Source organism: Elephantulus edwardii, unplaced genomic scaffold (genome assembly GCF_000299155.1).
Source record: "Elephantulus edwardii isolate Elephantulus edwardi_28Jun2011 unplaced genomic scaffold, EleEdw1.0 scaffold00050, whole genome shotgun sequence".
NCBI classification, from domain to species: domain Eukaryota; kingdom Metazoa; phylum Chordata; class Mammalia; order Macroscelidea; family Macroscelididae; genus Elephantulus; species Elephantulus edwardii.
Window position 1 is genome coordinate 9,430,668 of NW_006399800.1, and position 23,569 is coordinate 9,454,236.

The 23,569-nt window shown below is 39.5% G+C and overlaps 1 protein-coding gene across 1 annotated transcript in view; it reads left to right on the top strand.

The window, feature by feature from the left end:
* Window positions 1-4,678: 4,678 nt before the first annotated feature.
* PGGT1B (protein geranylgeranyltransferase type I, beta subunit) overlaps window positions 4,679-23,569 on the top strand; it is a 121,563-nt gene continuing 102,672 nt past the window's right edge. Inside the window, exons 1-2 of the mRNA XM_006886676.1 lie at window positions 4,679-4,832; window positions 19,785-19,903. Coding sequence (XP_006886738.1) covers window positions 4,693-4,832; window positions 19,785-19,903 — 259 coding nt within the window. The 5' untranslated portion in view covers window positions 4,679-4,692. The remainder of the gene's footprint in view (window positions 4,833-19,784; window positions 19,904-23,569) is intronic.

Sequence of the window (23,569 nt, forward strand, 5' to 3'; positions counted from 1 at the left end):
AGACAGGAAAAACAGACTATTGACTCTCTAACCCAATATCTCCAGCAAATTGAAAAAGAACAGCAAGAAAACCCGACACCCTTTAAAAAAACTGAAATGATAGTAAAGGATTCTATGACCAAAATACTGAACAAAGTTGTTAGGTGCAGTAAGTCAAGTACCACTTATGGCAATAATATGAAAAATAGACCTGAATCCTCTCCTATCCTGTACCATCCTCATCGTCTCTAATCCACTTGTGCTCATTGCTACAATCACTATGTCAGTTCATCTGACTGAGGTTCTTCCTCTCTTTCACCAACCCTGCACCTTTCCCAATATGATACCCCTCTCCTAGCAACATGTCCTAAGTATGAGCGACAAGAAGACACATCTGTTTCTTTTGACAATCCATGGGATATTCAACGTCTTCTACAACGTCACAGATGAAAGGCATTAATTTTTCTGTTCCCTTATTCATTGTCCAGTTCTCAGATAGGTACCAAGTAACTGAAAACAATATGGCCTAAATCAGGTACACTCTAGTCTTCAAACTGACATTATTGCTCTTCAGTATTTTGGAGACGTCATTGGCAGTGGTCTTGCCCAAAGCACAACTTCTCATGATCTCCTGACTGCTGGTACCAAGGTGTTGATTGTGGATCTATTTAAGATGAAGTCATTGACAGTTTCAGTCTTTTTTCCATCTAGCAAGATGTTGGTGGCCCTGTGGTAACGACCTTTGTTTTCTTGATGTTGAGATGTCATTCATTTTCAAGGCTTGTAATACTTAATCTTCTGCAGTAAATGTTGCAGGTCTTCCTCACTTTGAACAAGCAAAGGTGTGTCATCTGCATAATAGATTGTTGGTGAGTTTTTGCTCTGATCCTGATGCCACCATTCTTCTTCATAGAGCTAGCTTCATGGCTAATTTGCTCAGCATACAGACTAAATAGGTATGGAGAAAGGCTACAACCCTGATGCACAACCTTCCTGATTTTAAACCATGCAGTGTTCCCTTGCTCAGTTCATAAGGCAGCTTCTTGGTGTAAGTATTAATTTCACATGAACACAATTAAGCATTCTGGGATTCCCATTCTTGTCAATGTTAGCCATAATTTGTTATAATCCACTCAGTCAAAACGATTTGCATTATCAATAAAAAAAGATAGACATTCTTCTGGTATTCTCTACTTTCAACCAGGATCCATCTGTTATCAGCAGTGATATCACTGGTGCCATGACCTCTCTTAAACACAGTTTGAACTTGTGGCAGTTCCCTGTGGGTGTAGTGTTCCAGCTATTTTTTTGTATCATCTTCAACAATTATGTTGCTTGCATATGGTATTTATTATACTGCTTGATTATTTCCACATTCTGTTGGATCACTTTTTTTAGGAATGGGAACAAATATGGATCTCTTCCAATAAGTCGGCCAGGCAGCTCCAAATTTCCTAGCATAGACTGGTGAGCATGTCCAGGGTTGCATTTGTTAGTTGAAACATATCAGTCAGTATCCTACCTATGCCTGGGGCCTTATTTTTTTGCAGATTCCTTCAAAGCAGCTCAAACTTTTTCCTTCACAACTTTTAGGTCTTGTTCATATACTTTGGAAATTTTTTAATAGTGACCAGTTCTTTTTTGGTGTAGTGATTTCTGTGTATTCCTTCCATTGTTTCAGTGCTTCCTGGATCACTCAGATTTTGCCCATGGCACCTCTAAGTATTGCATCTTGAAGCTTGGATTTGTTATGTAGAAGGAATATACAGTCACTGTATGAAGTAGAATTGAATAATACTAACCATTTTGAGAAGTACCATACGGTAATGATGGAAGAAGTTCAAACTGCACTGAATACATTAATAAAAAGAAGGCCTCAGGAATTGACTATAAATTGTGGATGGTATTGTGAAGAATAGGATTTCCAGAACACTTTATTGTGTTTCTATGAAACGTGTACATAGATTGAGAAGTAGTCATTTGAACATAATAAGGGAATATTACATGGTTTAAGAACAAGAGCTCTGTCTTTGAGGAAGTTCAACCAGGCTGCTCGTTAAAGGCAAAGATGGTGAGACTTTGTCTCACATACTGTGGGCATATTTTCAGGAGGCGTCAGTCCTTGGAGAATAACAGCATGCTTGATAAAGTAGTTGTGGGATATCACTGAGTTGTGTATGACTCCTAGCGACATTATGAACAACAGATTTGAATGTTGTCCTTTCCTGTGCAGTCATCATCTTTGACATACTTGAGCTGATTGCTGCAGTAACTGTGTCAATACATCTTGTTGAAGTCTTTCCCTCTTTCGCTGACCCTCCACCTTTCCAAGCATGATACCCCATTCCAAGGAATAGCCCTCTCCTAACAACATGCCCAAAATATGTAAGATGAAGATTCACCATGCTGGTCTGTAACGAGAACTCTGGCTGTACTTTGTCCAAGACATTTTGGCAGTTCATAGGATATTCAGTACTCTTATCCAACACAAAAATTCAGAGTCATTGATTCTTCTTCTGTCATCCTTATTCATTGTTCAGCTCTCAGATGCATAGCAAGTGATTGAAAACCCATAGCCTGAATCAAGTGCATTTTAGCCTTTAAACTGACATTGCTTCTCAGTATTTTGGAGAGGTCCATGACAGCAGACGTTCCCAGTGCAGTATGTCCCCTGATCTCCTGACTGCTGATACCAGTCGTGTTGATTGTGAACCCAATTAAAATGACATTGCTGATAATTTCAGTCTTTTCACCATCCATCACAGTATTGCCTGTAGGTACAATAGGGAGGATTTTTATCTTCTTGATGTTCAGTACTTCAGGAAGTACTGGAACTCCACTACCAAGTCATAGGCACTGGATTTGAATCTACTAGCTGCTCTGTGGGAGAAAGATGGGCAGTTTCCTCCTGTGCTGTTTACTGCCTCTGAAAACCCACTGGAGGGGTAGCTATGAGTCAGTTCTGACTCAAAGGTACATACAAGAACTACCACATGATGAAGAACCAATGATAAGGAAGGGGGGGGGGTAACTGAGCTGCACTTAAGGAATTTGTGAAGCTGGACTCTACGAAGAATGGCAGCATCAGGATCAGAGCGAAGAATCAACAACTTGTGTTATGCAGTTGACACAATCTTACTTGCGGAAAGTGAGCACCCTGGTGTTAAAGTTGACAGTCAAGAGAAGATCTTATGAGGAAATGGATTCACAGTGACTGCAACAATGGCTTGAGTATGGTGGAGAATGTGAGGATGACACCAAATAGGAAAAGGTTTAAATCTATGGTTTGTATGGTTACTATTATTCATAGTTGCCAAGAGCACTTAACAGCAGCATGCATGAACCTTGAAAACATCTTGCTGAGGCAAATAGTTATTCACTAAAGGATAATTACTGTCTTGTCTCATCTCACACAAAGTAAATTAATATTTAAACCCTAGATTGTTTATGGCTACAAAGGTAGGAAGGAGAAAGAAAGGGGGTAATTTTTGTTTGGAGACATTGAGTTTATTTTAATGATAATCTAATGGATTGAAGACTACAGCCTTCAATATGGATTACTTCTCTAAATCAAGAAAACAAATGTTCTTACCCCTGGCTCGGTAGGCAGCTGCATGACAAAGGGTGAAAGGATTGAAACTGTTGGTGATTTCATCCTACATGGATCCACAATCAACATCCTTGATACTAGCAGTCAGATCAGGAGAAGTATTGCTTTGGGCAAGCCCACTCTCAGGAACCTCTCCAAAATACTTAAGGGCAGTGATGTTATTTTGAAGACTAAGATATGCTTGCAGGCCATGGTCTTTTCAATCACTTACTGTACATCTGAGAGCTGGAGAAATGGTAAGGATGAAAGAAGAATTGATGGTTTTGAGTTGCTGTGTTGGAGAAGAGTACTGACTGTCCCCTGGACTGCCAAAAGAGACAAGTTGTGTCCTGGAGAAAGTGCAGCCAGAGTACTCCTTGGAGAAGAGGACGGCAAAGCTTTGTCTCTCATACTTTGTACATGTAGATTGAAGTACACTTGGATTGAAGTCCTTTGTGAAAGGACATTCTTGGAAAGACAGAGGGCAAGCCACAGAGGAAAAGCGATGAATTGACATGATGACTAAAGAATTTCGCTCAACATTTATCAGAGATGATGAGGATGATGGCACAGGATAGGAAAAGATTAATCTCTTTTGCCCATAGGGTCTCTATACTTTGTACTCAACTCGAAGGCACCTCACAACAACGTTTTGGATGAACATAGTAACGATGGTGACACTAAATTTTAAAATGTCACTGGGGTCACAGAGTTGTATATGTGTAAGTTGTGTTGAAGGTTACAATGTTACGTTTTCGACACAATAAAAATGTTTTCTGGCAAGCCAGTACCTATGGAATCACATGGGGACCTTAAGTGTTGCAGACTAGAGCTGCAAACCCAATTATGGAAGGAAGAATTAAAAAGTTCTCACCGGAAGGATTTGTGGGCTGACTGCCAGGTGTTTGGTTTCTCAAACTGTAAGGATTAGTATAGGAAAGATGAGCTGTGCACTACCTAGCGAGAAACTGGAAAAATTAAATGCCACATAAGACTTCGAACTGACAGCCTGTAATGCGGACTAGTGGCCCGCCTGACCCAGGCTACCAGGTGGCCCCTTAAGGCTTCTTAGCGCTGCGGTCTAATTGCTTCCGGGTCGCGGGAGACGTCGCTTCCGGAGCAGCATGGCGGCCACGGAGAACGAGCAGTCAGCGGGCAACAGTGAAGGAGAGCGCCTGGATTTCCTGAGAGATCGGCATGTGCGGTTCTTCCAGCGCTGCCTCCAGATGTTGCCGGAGCGCTATTCTTCTCTGGAGACCAGCAGGTAACGTGTGGCCAGGGCCCCAGCGGAATAAAGGCTAGCCGGGCGCCCGCAGTGAGCTGCGCCTCCGCCCTCCCGCCACTGACCCAGCATCTCCCACCCCCGGCCGGCCTGCGGTGACCCTCAGCGGCCCCAACCCCCACTGCCCGAGGTACGATGGGCGAGTTTGGAATCTCCAGTTGCCACCCTTTCCTTGTTTAGCCCATTTTTCCTGTTAACCTGAGCCTTCTTTTTTATCTTCTAAAACCTGTGAGTCACCACTCTGAATATCCGAGAGTTCTTTTGCCTCAGTATTTTCAAGCAAGAAAGAACATCCTAAGGGTTTCTCGTCGGTTTTAGAGAAAATAAGCCTTTTCTGTGCTTCTCTTCCGTTCCCCAAAATAATTTCTTATTAATTATATGGTGTTTAATGTGTTAGGATTAGCAGAGCGCCTCTAAAGTTTTAAAAGAAATTAACTTTCCAGGAATTATAAATTAACTGTAAAAGACTAGCAAAAGAAAATGTATAATTTTATGAATCTGTAGTCTTGGTAGAGTTGGAGCAGCCTGTGAGTGTGGTTTGGCAAGGGCCAAGCAACGGGATTGGCCATTCAGAGAACAAATTACGGATGACAAGAACGAAAAAAAAAGCGACAGTCTTAGATCCCGATTGCTGTGTTGCTCATTTTACCCTGCTATGTTTAAACTGTTAGCTTCTGGCTATATTTTAACAGTGTGTGCCTGGATTGAGTGTGGAAACTTAATGAATTAATTCTCTGTACAACGATCAAGACATTTTTTGTTGGACGGGATGTCATTGCTGCTAGAGTGCAGCTGAACAAGAAAAAGCTTTTCAGTAATACTGTGCTATAATAGGATCTCTAGTGTCTTAGTCTGTAAGGAATTGTGCTGCTAACCCGAAAGAGTGTCTCTCAGGCGGCAATGAATCCTCCAGATGCTCAGAGGGAAAAAGCTGGGTAAACACCTCCTGTAATACATTGTTGTTGTTAGGTGCCATTGAGTCCAGTACGACTCAGCGACACTATGAACAGAATATCTGAAACCAGTCCTGTCCTGAGCCATCCTCAAACTTCCTGACACACAAGAGCCCATTGCAGCAGTCACCATGTCAGTCCACCTAGTTGAAGGTCTTCCTCTCCTTTGCCAACCCTCCACCCTTCCCAACATTATGTCTGCAGATTTACCTGTTGCAATGCATCTACTTATTTCCTGACTGCTGGTAGTAAGGGTGTTAATTGTAGATCCAACTAAGATGAAGCTGTTGACAGTTTGAATTTCCTCTCCATCCATCTTGACACGGCCTATTGGTCCAGTGGTAAGAATCTTTGTTTTCTTGATATTGAAATGCAATCCATACTGAAGGCTGCCTTCCTTGATCTTCTGCAACAAGTGCTTCAAATCCTTCTCACTTTCAGCAAGCAAGGTTGTGTCATCTGCATAACACAGGTTACTGATGAATCTCCCTCCAATCCTGATGCCACACTCCTCTTCACAGAGTCCAGCTTCTAAGATAATTTGCTCAGCGTATAGATTAAACAGGTATGGAGACAGAATACATCCCTGACACACTCCCTTGCCAGTTCCAAACCATGCAGTACTCTCCTGCTCCATTCACACAGCAGCCTCCTGGTCCAGGTATAGGTTCCTCATGAGCACAGTCAAATGCTCTGGGATTCCCATTCTTCTCAGTGACAGCCACAACTTGTCATGATCCACACAGTCAAATGCCTTTGCACAAATAGACATTCTTCTGGTGTTCCTTACTTTTAGCCGGGATCCAACTGACATCAGCAATGATATCCCTGGTGCTATGGCCTCTTCTAAAACCTGCTTGAACTTCTGGCAGTTTCTTATCTATGTACTATTCCAACCATTTTTTAATGATCTCTCCTACAACCTCTGGAAGGTCAGTCAGGTCTGACCCCTCGGTAATGACTTTGACTATGACACTATCTTTTAGTATAACTTCTGTGGGATTATATAGGGAGGCAGGCATCTAATCCAAATTTCTTTAGAGGCCCCAAAAATCAAACCCACTGGTGCTGAAGTAATTTGTATAGGGTTGCATGAGGAAATTGACTGATCCTACCAACTCAGAAGGATTGGTGGATTGAAACTGTTCACCTTTGGTTTTGCAACTCAGTGTCTAACCCACATTACTAGCAGGGTACCTTCTATTTTGAGGCGCTTTTCTACAACAAGATACAGTCAAGTCACCAAATGAAACTAAGTATTTATTTTCTTCCACACTTCGTTATAAACTTAATGAAGGCAAGATATTTGTCTTGTTCACCTCTGTAAGGCTAGCACAGCTGTGTTTAGCTGTCTTTCTGGACTTGAACCACATGCCTTTGGGTTGACAGTGCAACTCCTTACTATTAGGCAATCAGAGTTTCCTAGATGACAGCCACTAGCCCCATTTTACTACTGTAGTTTAAAATTAAATGAAAATTTAAAGTCTATTCCTCGTCTTAGACTAGTCAAATTTCAAGTGCTTAGACATGACATTGGCCAGTTCTGTAGGGTAAAGTTCAGATCTGCTGTTCATAAGGTTGCCATGAGTTATAGTCGACTTGATGGTAACATCCAGCAGTGTTTTCCTTATATTGTACACAAAATGACTAATTGAAGCTGACTTGATTGCACCCAATACTACCACTCCATCTTTTATTAGAACATAGTAGAGATAAAGTGGTACACTAGAGTCTTGATCCATGTCATAAATACTTAGGTACTAATATTTGTTGAATGACTATGAGCTGAGCCTTTAAGAAAGAATATATTCTTGGAAAAACATGAATGAAATACTGTTTATATTCCTTTCTTCATTGATACTAACCAACTAGCAGAACTCCTCCAAACCAGTTTCACTGCTTTCATATTGATTCCAGCTCAAAATGATGAGCCTCTGTCAAGTTTCTGAGGCTGTAAATCTTTAAGGAAGGAAACAGATGATATTGCTTCCTTAGAGCCTCTTGTGGATTTGAACTCACTGAAGGGTCAGCCGCTAGGTATGCAGTATGCTGTCAGGGCTCCTTAGCAGAACTCACACCTAAATCCAAATGAAGATTTCCAAAATCTAGCTGATTGTAGTGATATGGGATGAAAACAAATATTTTGATAAATAACATTTGGAGAGTTAGGGATATTCTGTTTATGAGAATTCTAAGTATTTTGATAAAAGGCTGAATCAGGTGAACCTTAGTCTCTAGACTGACATCGTTGCTCTTCAGGACTTTAGGTCTCTGACAGCACACTTTCCTAATGCAGTTTGTCTTTTCATTTCCTGGCTGCTGGTACCAAGAGTGTTGATTGTGGAGCCAAGCAAACAAAAGCTGTTAATAACCTCAATCTCTTCACCGTCTATCATGATGCTGCCCAGTGATCGGCCCAGTGATGAGAATCTTTATTTTCTTGATGTTGAGCTTCAATCCATATTTAAGGCTGCAGTCCTTGACCTTCTACAGCAAGCGCTTTAGGTCCTCCTCAGTTTTAGCAAGGAGAGTTGTGTCATCTGCATAACGCACATTGTTGTTCTTCCTCCAGTCCTGAAGCCACATTTCTCCTCATGGAGCCCAGCCTCCCGGATAATCTGTTTTGCATATAGATTGAAACGATATAGAGATAGGACACGTACCCTTTCCAATTTTGAACCATGCAGTTTTTGCTCTGTTCTGACAGCTACCTCCTGGTCCAAGTGTAGGTTTTGCATAAGCACAATCAAGTGTTCTAGAAATTCCCATTCTTCTCAGAGTCAGCCACAGTTTTTTGTGATCCACACCATCAAATGCCTTTGCATAGTCAATGAAACACAGATATTTCTCTGGTACTCTCTGCTTTCAGCAAAGATCATCTAACATTAGCTGTAATATTCTATTTTTTTATAATGTTTTAAATTTTATTTTTTTGCCACCTGATTCACATAGTCTGTACTTTTCCTTATTTTAGCATCAAGTTCTTTCATGGTGTGTATAATTCATAATGGACTTTTAAGATGCTGTGAAGTGCCTTAATGTTTTAAGCAAAGGTCTCAAAATGTCTACTGATGCTATAGTTTCAAGATAAAACAATGCTTTTCCCAAATCACATTCTCTACCCAGTATTGTAATTCATCTGCTTCAGTGTTAAAGTGATTTGAGTATTCATTCCTGTATTTGTTTCAGCTCTGGTAGAAATGAAACAGCTGACTCTCAGCTAGTGAATTCTCAGGAAGACTGATATTGAACTGAACATTCAGACACATTTTCTTCTCTTATTCTGACAAAAAAGAAATGAGTAAGAAAATTGGTAATTTAACTTTTTCGAATGATTAAAATAAAGGTACATGTTATATGAGTGTTATCTTAGTTCTTCTGTTAACTTCTGAAAAGTGGGAAAACTAACCCCTTATTGGTTTAGTGAGTATCAAGGGTAGTGTTATGAACTTTATTACCAGTATATTTTTTTGTTTTCACGAGTGGTTTGGAGAGTTTTGAGATTCTTATGGTGATATTGTTGTATTTTTTGGGTAATCCTACTCATACTCATTGCCATCACATCGGAACCAATGCATAGCCAACCTTCAGGCAGGTTTTTGAAAGCTGTAAATTGCACAAAAGATTGACCATCTTTTTTGGAGCTACTGGTGCATTGGAACTGCCAGAGCAGTGCCAGCAGTGGGTTATGCCACCAGAGCTACTGTCCCATGTTTGGGTAGTAGGAATTAAAATTTGTTTTTTGTTGAAGAACACATTACTGACCATTTTCCATAATTTTATTCCTTCAAGTGGCAAATGTCACTGTTTAGGCAATTAGCCCATGTTTTATATAGCATTCATAATCTACTTAGTCTTTCCATTTACAAGTTTCCTTTTCCCTCTGTGATATAACTGATTTACTGCCTGCCCAGCTAAAAAATTTCCTAAGTAAAAAGCTAGGAGAGCAGACAGATTCACAGTCATGTAGTGTTTAACATTAGTTTATATGATTTGGGATATTACTCAAATACCATACAGTACATTAAATCACCACCTTCTAGACCTCTTCCCTGTCAGTGAGGAAAGGGACTCTGCAGACTATCCCCTCCCCCCCATTCCCACACTCCTTGTCATCTTTCTTCCCTGCAATTCACCGTATAAACTTAGGAGACCAAAGACATAAATGTAGTGGGATTCAGTGCCATTGAGTTGGAACCAATTCACCAAGTTTTCAGCAGGCTGTGAATGACGTGAGAGAAGATGGCCTCTTTCTCCAGTGGAGCCGCTGGTAGATTTGAACCACAGAGATGCTGCCTTTGAAGTAGCAGTGCCCCTCAGCATAGATAACACTAGAGCTCCAGGAAGATTTTGTTGGTTTTGTGTGCAATCAAGTCCGACTCGAACACATAACTGACCATCCAGCAGGTTTCAGAGGCAGTTAATCACATGGGAGGAGATTGCCCAATGGCAGAGCATCTGGTGAATTCAAACTATGTGTCTTTAGGATAGCAGCACAGCTTCTTACCATGAGGCCACCAGATCTCCCTCCAGTAAAATTAGGAGTAATTATTAAAATGTACATTCTTCGGTTCCTCTCCAGATCTTCTGCATTAGAAACTACAAGTCTATGAGTCTTTGTTATAGCAAGCATTACACATGGTACTCAGGCACACTGAAAGTTTGAGAACTGTTTGATTGATGAGAGGGAAGAGATAGGCCAACAAATTATTATAGTATTGTTTCCCACCGTTAATGTGCATATAAGTCACCTTGTTGAAATATAGATTCTACTCAAAAAGGTCTCAGATGAAGTTTGAGATTCTGCATTTTAAAAACACTTAAACTATTGTAATGTTGCAAGCAGATACCCAGATGCTCACTCATCTACGCCAAGAAATTTGGAAGACAACTTCCTGCCCAGCTGACTGGAAAAGATCCTTATTTGTACTTGATATTAGTAAGAAAACAGCTGGTGTAGTTTATCAATAGAGAAGCACCAGTAATTCAGTTGGATTTGTAAGAATCTTTGAAGCAAGAATCAATACTGGTGCCAGATGGATGGATCCTATCTGAAAGCAGAGAATACCAGAAAGATGTTTATTAGGTATATGCAATCTAGTCAGCTGTGAACCTGTGAACAACAGATGGAAACCTTGCCCTGTTGTGCACAAGCTCTGCCATGCTCAATCCCATTGTTGTACTCACTGTGTCAGTCTATTTCATGAAGGGTCATCTTTTGCTAACCGTCTACTTTTCCCAGCATAGTGTCTTTTCCAAGGACTAGCATTTCCAGACAATATGACTTAAATATGTGAGATGAAGTTTCATTATCCTTACCTCCAAAAAGCATGCTGTTGACACTTCCTCCAAGACAAACTTATTTGTTCTTTTGACATTTCATGATAAGTTCAATAAGCTTCACCAACACCACAGCTCAAAGGCATCAGTTCTTTTTTATTCTTCATTGTCTTAACTTTCAGATGCTTAGGAAGCAGTTGAAAATACCATGGCTAAAATTTTGTTTTATTGACCCTGCAGAGGCATTCAGCTTGTGGATCATAATAAAGCACAGATAACATTGAAAAGAAAATAAATTCCAAAACTTTATGCTTATGCAGAACCCATACGTGGACCAAGAAGCAGTTGTTCAGTCAGAATAAACAAATACTGCATGGTATAAAATTAGAAAGTGTACTGTTTGTGTTTACCCTACCTTTTCAGTCTGTATGCTGAAAACTTAATTACTCAGAATACACAGACTGTATAAAGAATGTATCATCAGGATTAGAGACTCATCAGTAACCTTAGTTATGCAAATGACACAAGCTTACTTGCTCAAAGTGATGAAGACTTGAAGCATTTATTGAAAAAGACCTAAGACTTTATACAGCATTCAATATGGATTACATTTCAATATCAAGAAGATAAAAGTCTTCAAAGCTTTATCAATAGGCAGTGTCATGTTGTTGTTGTTGTTATGTGCCATCGAATCATCTGTAAACTCATAATGACCTTATGTACAATAGCTCTGAACAGTGCTCTATCCTGAGCCAGCTTTATTGTCTCTGACACAGCTACCCCCATTACCCTAGTCACTGAGTCAATCCATCTCATCAAGAGTCTTCCTTTCTTGTGCTGTTCCTCCACCCTCCCAAGCGTATTGTCCCTCTCTAAGGACTGGTCCCTCCTTGTAACATGCCCAAAGTATATCAGAGCTTCAGAATCCTTGCTTCCAAGGAGCAGCCTGATTTTACCTTCTCCAGGGCAAACCAGTTTGCTCTCCTACCAGTCAGTGGTATATTCAGTCCTCCTCCCACACCATAGCTCAAAGGCATCAATTCTCTTTCTGTCATCCCTAGTCATTGTCCAGCTTTCTGATGCATCACACATATTTCAAAGACTATGGCCTGGATCAGGAGCAACTTAGTCTCCAGACTGACATTGTTGCTCTTCAGTACTCTGGAGAGGTCCCTGATAGCAGATTTTTCCAATGCAATTCGTCTTTTGATTTTGTAGCTGCTGCTACCAAGAGTGCAGATTGTGAAGCCAAGCAAACAAAAGCTGTTATCACTCATATTTCAAAAAACAGATGCTGCCCTGAATGCACTCACCAAGTTGTGCCAGGATATCTAGAGGAGAACCACCTGGCCCACTGACTGGAAAAGATTCATATTTGTTTCCATTCTAAAGAAAGAGTGTGGAGATTATTAAATAATATCATTAATATCACATGCAAGCAAGATTTTGCTGACAATTATTCAAAACCAACTATAACAGCACATCACCAGAGAACTGCTAGATGTGCAGGCTGGATTTAGAAGAGGCCATGGTACTAGGGATATTATAGGTAATGTTACGTGGATCTTGGCTGAAAGCAGAAAGCACTGGAGGACTGTCTATCTGTGTTTCATTGACTGCAAAGGCATTTGACTGTGTGGATTACAACGTACTGTGGCTAACTCTTGAGAAGAATGGAAATCTCAGCATACTTGATTGTGCTTGTGCAAAACCTGTACTTGGACAAGGAGATAGTTGTCAGAACAGAGCGAGGAAACACTGCATGATTTAAAATTGGGAAGGATGTACACCAGAGATGTGTTCTATTTCCGTAACTTTTCAATCTTATGTACAGAACAGATTATCCGGCCGCCTGGGCTCTATGAGAAGGATTGTGGCATCAGGATTAGAGAAAAACTCATCATCAACCTGCAGATGACAAAACTCCACTTGCTGACACTGAGGAGGACCTGAGCACTTGCTGCAGAAGGTCAAGGACTGTGGCCTTAAATATGGATTGACAAAAACAAAGATCTCACCCCTGGGCTCATTGGCAACATTATGGTAGATGGTAAAGAGATTGAGTTTGTTAGAAGAGATTGAGATTGTTAGCAGTTTTAGTTTGCATGGCTCCTTAATCAACATCAGGATAGATGGAGAAAAGATTGAAGTTATCAGAGATTTCATTTTACTTCAGTCCATAATCAAGCCCATGGAAGAAGCAGTCAAGAAATTAATGCATTTCATTGGGCAAATCTATTCCAAGGATCTCTTGAAAAATATCCTGTGGTGTTAAGGGTTTATTGTTCAAAATAGCTTTCCTAGACATTGCCTGACTTTGCCATGTGGATGGGTGAGAAGATGCAAATAGGGCATATTAGGCTATCCACAAAGGGATTTACTAGTCCTGCCATTAAATTGAGAGGATCCAGCAGCAGAATGAGAATCTTACCACTATCAAAGAACAAACAGGCATGCAGTGAATGCCCTTCAGGGCCACTGAGTCTTATGCCAACTAGCCCTGTGGTAGCTGTGGCCAAAGAGGAGGAACAGAGACTCAACATGAAAAGGAGCTGACCTTGGGACTGCTACCCCTCCTCCATGGAAACAAATCTAAGAGACTTTGCCCAAGTTTGTTAAAGGACAGGGGTAGGAGGGAAAGAGCCATAATTGGCAGGGGTAAGTACTTTCTAAAACTGGCCTAAAGGTATGAGGCTCAAGGTTTAGTTGCCCCTGAGTACCTTTTGATTATATGCTGCTAATAACCTGAATTACAGACTTTTGACTTCCCCAATATACAGATCTGTGTGGCCTGTGAACTATCACATCAGATTTTGGACCTAGTAAAGCAGTAAGATTGGTATTGGGATGAGTAGAAAGATGGGGGGAGCATACAGGATATGTCTGACCTCATGGGAATTGGTTTTGTGTTGTGGCTGTTGTTGATAGGTTGGTTCTCCATTGATAGAGGTCAGATATGACCATCCCCATGTAGCCTTTGCTCCTTATATAAGTGCTAAATAACAAGGATGTCAGTTTAAAAGTGAAAGTACACCTAACTCAAGACATGATGTTTTCAGTGACTTTATATGCATGCAAATCTTGGACAAGAAATAAGGAAAATTCAAGACTTGATCCTATTGAATTGTGGTTTGGAAGAGTGCTAAATACACCATGAACAGCTAAATGAATGAAAGCATAACCAGTGTTCCTTAGAAGCAAGCAATATGAGATATTATCTCATGTACTTTGGGCATGTTAACAGAAGAGGCAATCCGTTACAAAGTGCCATATTGCTTGGAAAGGGGGAGGGTTTGAGAAGGAAAGGAAATGTCCTCAGCAAGATGGATTAACTGTGACTGCAACAATGAATTTAAGTATAGGAGAGATTTTGAGGGTGCTCCAAAATTGGGCAAAATATCATTCTGTTGTACTTAGGGTCCCTAGGAGTCATAGGCAAGGAACAACAACAAGATTGTTGTTGTCATTACGTGCTGTCAAGTTGCTTGTGACTCATACCAACTCTATATACAAGAGATCTGCACCCTGACCTATCTTGAGCCAATTTCATTGTCTTCAACACAGCCACCCCCATTACTTCAGTCACTGAGTCAATCCATTTCATCAAGAGTCTCCTCTCTTGCTCTTGCTCTCCACCCTTCCAAGCATGATGTCCTTTTCTAAGGACTGGATCCTTCTGGCAGCATGCCCAAAGTATATGAGACAGAGCTTCAAAATCCTTGCCTCCAAGGAGCAGTCTGGTCTCACCCTCTCCAGGACAGACCTGTTTGTTTTCTTAGCAGTCCATGGTATGTTCAATAACTCTTCTTCAGCACCACAACTCAAAAGCATCAATTCTATTGTTATCCTTAGTCATTATCCAGCTCTCTGATGCATAGCAAGTAATTGTGATGACCATGGCTTGGATTGGGTGAACCTTAGTGTCTAGACTGACATCATTGCCCTTCAGTATTCTGGAGAGATCTCTGTCAACATATTTTCCCAATGCAGTTTGTCTTGATTTCCTAGCTGTTGGTGCCAAAAGAGTGTTGATTGTGGAGCCAAGCAAGCTGAAACTGCTGTTGACAATCTCAGTCTCTGTCTATCATGATGCTGCCATTTGGCCCAGTGGTGAGAATCTTTGTTTTCTGGATGTTGAGTTTCAATCCATATTGAATACTACAGTCCTTGACCTCTTGCAGCTTATGTCTCAGGCCTTCCTTACTTTCAGCAAGCAAAGTTGTGTCTTCTGCATGACGCAGGCTGATGAACTTCCTCCAGTTCTGAATTCTGATGCCACATTCTTCCTCATAAAGACCAGCCTCCACACACGTTTATTGCTGCTTTGTTCACAGTAGCAAAGAATCAGAAACAATCCAAGTGCCCATCAACAAATGAATGGATAGAGACACTGTGGTATAATCATACAATGGAATAGTATGCATCAGTGAAAAAAAAAACAACAGAGAACTCATAAAATATACAACATGGGTGACCATGGAGGACATTATGCTGAGTGAAGTTTCTCAGTCACAAAAAGACAAATATGGCATAATGCCACTGTTGTAAATTAGGACTGACATGGAGCTTGGGGGAAAATGAAGAAAATAGGGGATAAATAATGTACATGGCATTGAAACAGACGAGGGAGAGAACTGTATAAAAGGAATATATGATTAGGTATTATTGTCATGACAAGAGTCCAGAATAAGAGATACATAGTAAAGCGATCTGGGTGGGAGATGGGAGATGACAACTGTATAACAATGAAAGAACTTTTTTTCTGAAGAGAAAAAGTTATCTGGGGGGCGGGAGGGGGAAGAAGGGACAGGGAGAAAAATGTTCAACAATAAAGGATTGGAAACCCAAGTTCTTTATAAACTTTCATTAAAATCTCAATTAAAAAGAAAAAGACCTGCCTCCCATGTGATCTGTTCTGCATATAAATTGAAAAGATACGGACACAAGGTGCATCCCTGGTGTACACCTTTCCTGATTTTGAACCATGCAGTGTTTCCTTGCTCTGTTCTGATGACTGCCTTCTGGTTTAAGTCTAGTTTTTGCATAAGAACAGTCAAGTGTTCTGGGATTCCCATTTCTTTCAAGATTTAGCCACAACTTGTTGTGATCCACATAGTCAAATGTCCTTGCATAATTCTTGAAACAAAAATAGACATTCCTTTAGTACTCTCTGCTTTCAGCTAAGATCCATCTAATATTGGCTATAGTGTCCTACTGTCACAATCTCTTCTAAACCCAACCTGCACATCTGGAAAATTTATATAATATTTTAACTCAAGAACTCACTGCTAATAACATAAAAATAGTGTTCTGGGTAATAGGTGAATATACTTGCAATAGAGCTAACTATGCAGGCAGGTTGCTCCGGCAGCATAGAGTATAATATGTTGGACTGTCAGCTCAAAGATTCTATCACACCATTGTTATTTCTGTCCCTCCAAACCAAGGAAAACAATAATAACGTTCCATAATATTGTGTGCTTGTGGGCCAAGTAGACACAGTAATTGAGGTGTGGTCTTGATTTCCAGGTGAAGAAACAGACTTTGAAAGAGTGTTCTGACTAGAATAGTCAAACCTCAAATTGAAGCCCTTCTCATTTGGCTACAAAGTCTTAGTTTTGACCTGTTGTATAACATCACCACCACTCTCACCCGCTCACATACAGAAGGTTCAGTTGACTTTAATTCTGATCTTACCTTGATGAATCTAATCCCTTAACTAGTTGGATCTCAGTTGGTTGTTAGAATTAAATTAAGATATGAGACATTTCCTAGTTTTGTGCCCAGTCTACAGTTAATAGTCTTGCAGTAATGTGAGGTTCTCAAATATACTTAGTTATGAAATTATCTGATTATTTTTCAATTTTTCCCTTATGCTTTGGTTGGAATTAAGTTACTTCCTGATTTCTCCTCCTGTTAGCAAATGGATACTAGCCTTTTTTTGTGTCCCCAACAAGGGAACAAAGAATTAAGCCCTGTATAATAATGAGTTCTTTTCTTACTTCTCTTAGTTACTTCCTAGTTAATAGTTAATAGCTTTCTAAATGCATGTTGTTGTTTGTTATTATGTGCCTTCAAGTTGCTTGCAACTCAGCGACCCTATGTACAAGAGCCCTAAATGCTGTTCTATCCTGTTCCAACCTCGCCGTCTCAAACACACTTATTCCCGCCACCCTGATCACAGAATTGATCCATCTCATCAAGGGTCTTCCTCTCCTGCGCTGTTCCTTCACTCTGCTAAACATTATGTCCCTCTCTAGGGACCTGTCCCCTCCTTGCAACATGCCCAAAATATGTCAGACGAAGCTTCAGAATCCTTGACTCCAAGGAGCATTCCCGCTTCACCCTCTCCAGGACAAACCTGTTTGTTCTCCTAGCAGTCCATGGTATATTCAACACTCTTCTCCAGGACCACAGTTCAAAGGCATCGATTCTCCATCATCCCTATTCACTGTCCGACTCTCTGATGCATAGCATCTAATTGCGAAGACTATAGCCTGAATCAGGCGCACCTTAGTCTCCAGCCTGACGTCGTTGCACTTCAGCACTCTTGAGAGGTCCCTCACAGCTGACTTTCCCAAGGCAATCTGTCTCCTGATTTCCTGGCTGCTGTTACCAAGAGTGTTGACTGTGGAACCAAGTAAACTAAAACTGTTAGCTATCTCAATCTGTTCACCTAGCCAGGGTCCCCCACGGATGCCATTGCCAGAGAAGTAGTTTTTGGAGACTGGGGAGGAGAGAGAGGCGGAACTTTCCTGATCTCCACACCTTATCCCAGGTACTATGGGGACATTAGCCAGGGCCCCCCCGCGGATGCCATTGCCAGAGAAGAAACAAAAACTGTGCACTGGTCGTAGAAGACACATTCTTCTCTCCTGGGAAACCATCCTTTTGTATCAGCACCTGGCTGCAAATAGAAGACAACCCACAAGAAGTCAATCCTGAAGTGTGAGTTTAAGAAAAAGGACTTTTTCTCAGAACCTTCCAGGAAAAGAAGTTGTACATGACAGTTGTACTTAGAAACTTTACATTGAAGTCATACTAGCTGCATCATAAGAGACTGACAGCAGCATGATATGTTAGAATCACTGAAATCCTGATGGCTTGAGACTTAGGCCATCACATCAAGGGCTGGTCAAAGGGAGATGGGTTTTGAATGGTGTAGGCAAAAGTAAGAAGCGATGATGGTGGAGTAGGAAAAGGGTAGATCCCCAAAAACCAAACAAACCAACAACAACAAGAAAATGTAGCAAGGGTGAGCAGCAACATTAAATCTGTTAGTCATTTTTCTAACTGGGTAAAAGTCGTTCTAAATGCATAGAAGGGAATAATTTAATATAATGTATGCCTTGTAGTATTAAGGCTTAATTCTCAGTTGAAGAGTGTAGAATGCTTTATTAAAAGATTTTAGACTATATAATTTACAGTAGTTATTATTAGTGGTAGTGGTGGTTTGTGCCCTTAAGTCAGCTGCGACTCATAATGACCCTGTAAACATGGAATTTGAACCCTGCCCTATACCATCTTCACTATAGCAGACACACTGGAGCCCGTTATCAGAGTCACTGTGTCACTCCATCTTGCCTAGGATCTTCCTTCCTTATGCTGACCCCCTGTCTTTTCAAGCATGATGTCCTTCTCCTAGGACTAACGAGCCCTTCCAAACCACATGCCCAAAGTATATGAGTCAGAGTTTGACCATTCTTGCCAGCAAGCAGCACCTTGGTTTCCAGGAGAAAGTGTTCTCTTGGCATCAATGGAATATGCAATACTTTTCTCCAGCACCACTACCCAAAAGTATCAATTCTTCTTCTGTCATCTTAAGTCATTATCCAGCTTTCAGCCACATAGCAAGTAATTGAGAGGACCTTGGCTTGGATCCGATACACTTTAGTCTTTAATCAGAGGAATTGTTAGACTATGGAAATAAAGTAACAGTACTTCATCAAGCAACTCTGTAGATTGTATCTCAACAGGAAAGGAATTCTATATCAACCTCTTGTGTAAAAAGCACAATGGTTATCATACTAATTTTCATATAATAACACAAAGTTTAAAACTGACTCAGTGTATAGTCTTGGAGGAGGTTATTGCCTTTTTTTTTTTATTTCTTTTTTTTATTCTGTTGACAAAAAATCTTCCTCTCTGGGAAAATAGAGTGTAAATCCTTTTGTATTTATTTTTATTATTGAAAGCACTTTATACTTCTCAGAAGTTCACTTTAAAGTTTTTTCATAGAAGGTCACACTATTCATTAACAAATTTGAATAAAAGTAAATTTCTCCTGACTTTTCCTCAAGAATTGAGCATCAGCGATTAAATGTAATTCTCTTAGCAAGTGAGTAAAAATTTTAATTTTTTTCTGATGTTTTATATGTATTTATTTTAAACAAGTATCAGGGATTCTTTTTTTAAATCTACTTTTAGGCTTCAAGGTGCTCATATAGTAGCTTCTGTGAATTCATATATGCCTCAGATGAGTAGGATTTTCTCTCCTTAAGTGCTCAATGTCTCTTCAAAAAACAAATAAAATTAACCAAAGGTTTGACTGATACTGGCAAATCAAAAGACTAGATTATTGGCTTTTACATGGTTGAATATTTTAAAACTATGTAATTAGAATTAGTTAATTATTTTTCTGAACCAAAAAGAGTTCAGTGGTTTTATAGTTAAGATGGAATTTTACATTTTTTTCTTTTAGGTTGACAATTGCATTTTTTGCACTTTCCGGGCTGGATATGCTGGATTCCTTAGATGTGGTGAACAAAGATGATATAATAGAGTGGATTTACTCCCTGCAGGTCCTTCCCACAGAAGACAGTGAGTGAGTTTTTAGCATTTTATTTTCAATGTGACTAGTTGTACCTAGCATAACATGTATATACTATTAATACTCTGTTTTCTCTATAGTACAACCCTGTAAATTTGTTCAAATACAAGTTAACAACAAAAAAAGAATTGTTTTCTTAAGAGAACAAATTAGAGTTGTCTGGAATTAAATAAAGGTGGTGATTTAATATCTGCCCTCATAGTTTTAGAACCCTCTTAAGTTGTACTATCATTTTTTTTGGTAAACTTTTCCTTAGTTTGTCCAGTGAGTAGCTCTTAGGCATTGAGTATAGTGAAGCCTTACCATTGGGGTAGGATTAAATTATATCCCTGTCTCTTACATAATTGTTGACAATTATATTATTATTCCATGATGAATCTGTCCACATTGATCATGGCTTATTGGTTATTTATATTTGGTATTTCTCTTTAGTTAGTTCTGTAGTGTTCACTCTTTTTTTTTCTAACTCTTATTTACTCTTCATTGGAAAAATCATTAAAATCAGATAGTTTTATTTCAATTTCTTTGTCTTTTCCCTCTATTGTATTAACATTTCTTTAAGGATTTTTATTTTTGTGTGTGTTCCTACTACAGTTATTTTTTTTTTTTGCTTGTTAAAACCCTAAGAATGTAGATATTCTACATTCTCAAAAATTGATAAATGATCACATAAACTAAAAACATGCATTCTCTGAATCTTTCATTCACTATGGCTGTTTTTTTGCTTTCAAGTTGGAACCCTTTACTGCTTGATCCTTCAGTAGTTTTCAGACACCGTAAACCACAGAGAAAGAGATTGCCCATTTTTCAAGGAGCACCTAGTGGATTTGAATCGCATGCCTGTGGGTTGGCAGTGCTTATCATTAAGCCACCAGAGTTTCCTCTCATTCACTATGTTAGTTTTAAAACATCATATTCACCTTGTTGTTGTTGTTGTGTGCCATCAAGTTGCCTGCAACTCATAGTGACCCTGTGTACAACAGCTCTAAACCCTGCTCTATCTATCCTGAGCCAACCTTATTGTTTCTGACACACTTATCCCCTATTACCCCAGTCACTGAGTCATTCCATCTCATTGAAAGTCTTCCTCTCTTGCGCTCTCCCTCCATCCTCCCAAGCATAATGTCCCTCTCCAAGAATTGGTCCCTTCTTGCAGCATGCTCAGAGTATGTCAGAGGAAGCTTCAGAATCCTTGTCTCCAAGGAGCAGCCTCATTTCACCCTCTTGAGGACGAACCTGTTTGTTCTTTTAGTAGTCCATGGTATATTCAACACTCTTCTCCAGCACCACAGGTCGAAAACATTAGTTCTCCTATCATCCCTAGGCATTGCCCAGCTTTCTGATACTTAGCAAGTAACTGCAAAGACCATGGCCTATATCAGGTGCACCTTAGTCTCCAGACTAACATTGTAACTCTTCAGTACTCTAGAGGTCTTCTGGACAGCATACTTTTTCAATGCAATTCATCTTTTGATTTCCTGCCTACTATTGCCAACAGTGTTGATTGGCAAGCCAAACAAACTAAAGCTGTTCACAATCTCAATCTCTTCACCATCAATCATGATGTTGCCATTTGGCCCAGTTATGAGAATCTTTGTTTTCTTGATGTTGAGCTTCAATCCATATTTAAGGCTGTAATCCCTGACTTTGTGCAGCAACCACTTCAGGTCCTCCTCAGTTTCAGCAAGCAGGGTTGTGTCATCTGCATAACGCAGGTTGTATTAAGTTTAAAATACTTAGCATAGGCTAGTAGTCAGAAGCTGTGCTGCATTCAAAAGGCACATGGTTCAAATCCACCATCTGCTCTCTGAAAAAAGGATGGGAAGTCTCCTCCTTTGATTATTGCCTCTGAAAACTTGATAGAGCATCAGCTGTGGATCAATTCCAACTCAACAACACACAACAACAAGAAACTACATAGTTTTAACTTAAGGCATGTTAAAAGAGTCTAACCTTAAAAAAGAAATACTCATCGGAACTGAGTCATAGCTGACACTCCAGCAGATTTCAGAAGTTTTAAGTTGCATAGGAAAAGATAGCCTATCTTTCTCCCAAGGAGCAGGAATTGGATTCAAACTGGAGAGCATTTTTAAAAAGTTACTTACAATGCTCATCACAGTACGAAGCATTAAAAAGTTTTAAAAATCCACTTGTGAGTGAACCATGAATAGTTCAAACCCAGATTGTCCAGGGGTCAACCATTCTTCCTCCAAAACATGTTGATTCATTCTTCTGCCTCTCCTTGGACATATATTTCATTTTCTTGACCAACATTATAATTCCATGGCATTAATTGTTCTGCAGTCTTCTTTATTCATTGTCCAACTTTCAGTGCATATGAGGTGATTGAAAACACTATGGGTTGGATTAGGTACAACTTTTTTCTGGAAGCAACATTGCTTTTTAAGTTAAAGAAGCCTTTTGAAATAGACTGACCCACTGCGGCGTGTTACTTGATTTATGTTTTTAAACTGCTACTTTCATGAGTATTGACTGTAGATCCAAGAAAAATGAAATCTTTAACCCCATGAGTATTGACTGTAGATCCAAGAAAAATGAAATCTTTAACCTCAGTCTTGTGTCTGTTAAGGTTTAAAACATTAACAACATGCTTTGTTCTTCATCAGTAAATACGTCAAGTCTGTTTTTGCTTTCCGCTAGCACAATTGTGTAATCTACATATTGCATGTTCTTAATGGTTCTTCGTCCAGTTCTGGTGCCATTTTCTTTCCTCGATACTCTAGCTTTTTAGATTATTTGCTCAATGTACGATTTGAATAAATGTGAAAAGATGGAAACCTGATGTATACTTTTTCTGCTTTTAAACTCTTCAGTATTGCCTTTGTTCTGCTATCTAGTTGTCTGTTAGTTTCACTTGAGCAATATTAAGTGTTCTGGAATTCTCATTCTTCAAAATGTAATGTGTAATTTATCACTCTCCACACACTCAAATGCTTTTGTAAGATCAATATACTGAGGGGGAGGAGAAATTAATAAGTTGGTTAAAAGGAAAGGCAGTATAAAATAAGGGCTTGCTTAAATTGTAAATTTTGTTGATTACATTACTCAGTTGTAATTAATGTTTGAAAAAAGTCTATGAATGATTTAATGAAAGTACAATATGATTTGTGAATTTTCTTCAAACTTTTAAGAAAGTAAAAACAATATGATTTGTTAACTTACATTTAATGAAAAAATCCTTAAAGACAAATACAAAGGTTGATTCTTTTGGTATTCTGTGCCAAGATATATTTGACTCCAGCTTAAATAGCTAACAATTTCCTGTTAATGTACTACTTCAATCATTTTTTAACATCTTTACCAACTGATCATTTTTTAACATCTTTACCAACTGATTTGTCTGATATATTTGTTAATTTCTGCATTCTGTCAGATCACCTTTCTAACAGTACAAATACAGATATTCTAATAAATTGACCAGAAAAGTATCTTCCATATTTTATAACATAGATGAGGGAACTCTCCAAATGTTTCCTCCATTGTTGAAACATTATATTTGGTATATTGTTTATTCCTAAAGCTTTATTTCTTGTCAATGACTTCAGTACAGTTTGGACTTTCTACTAAGAACTGTTGCTTTTTGATCATGTAGTATCTTCTGAAGTAGTTGGGTATCAACCAGTTCTTTCTTTGTT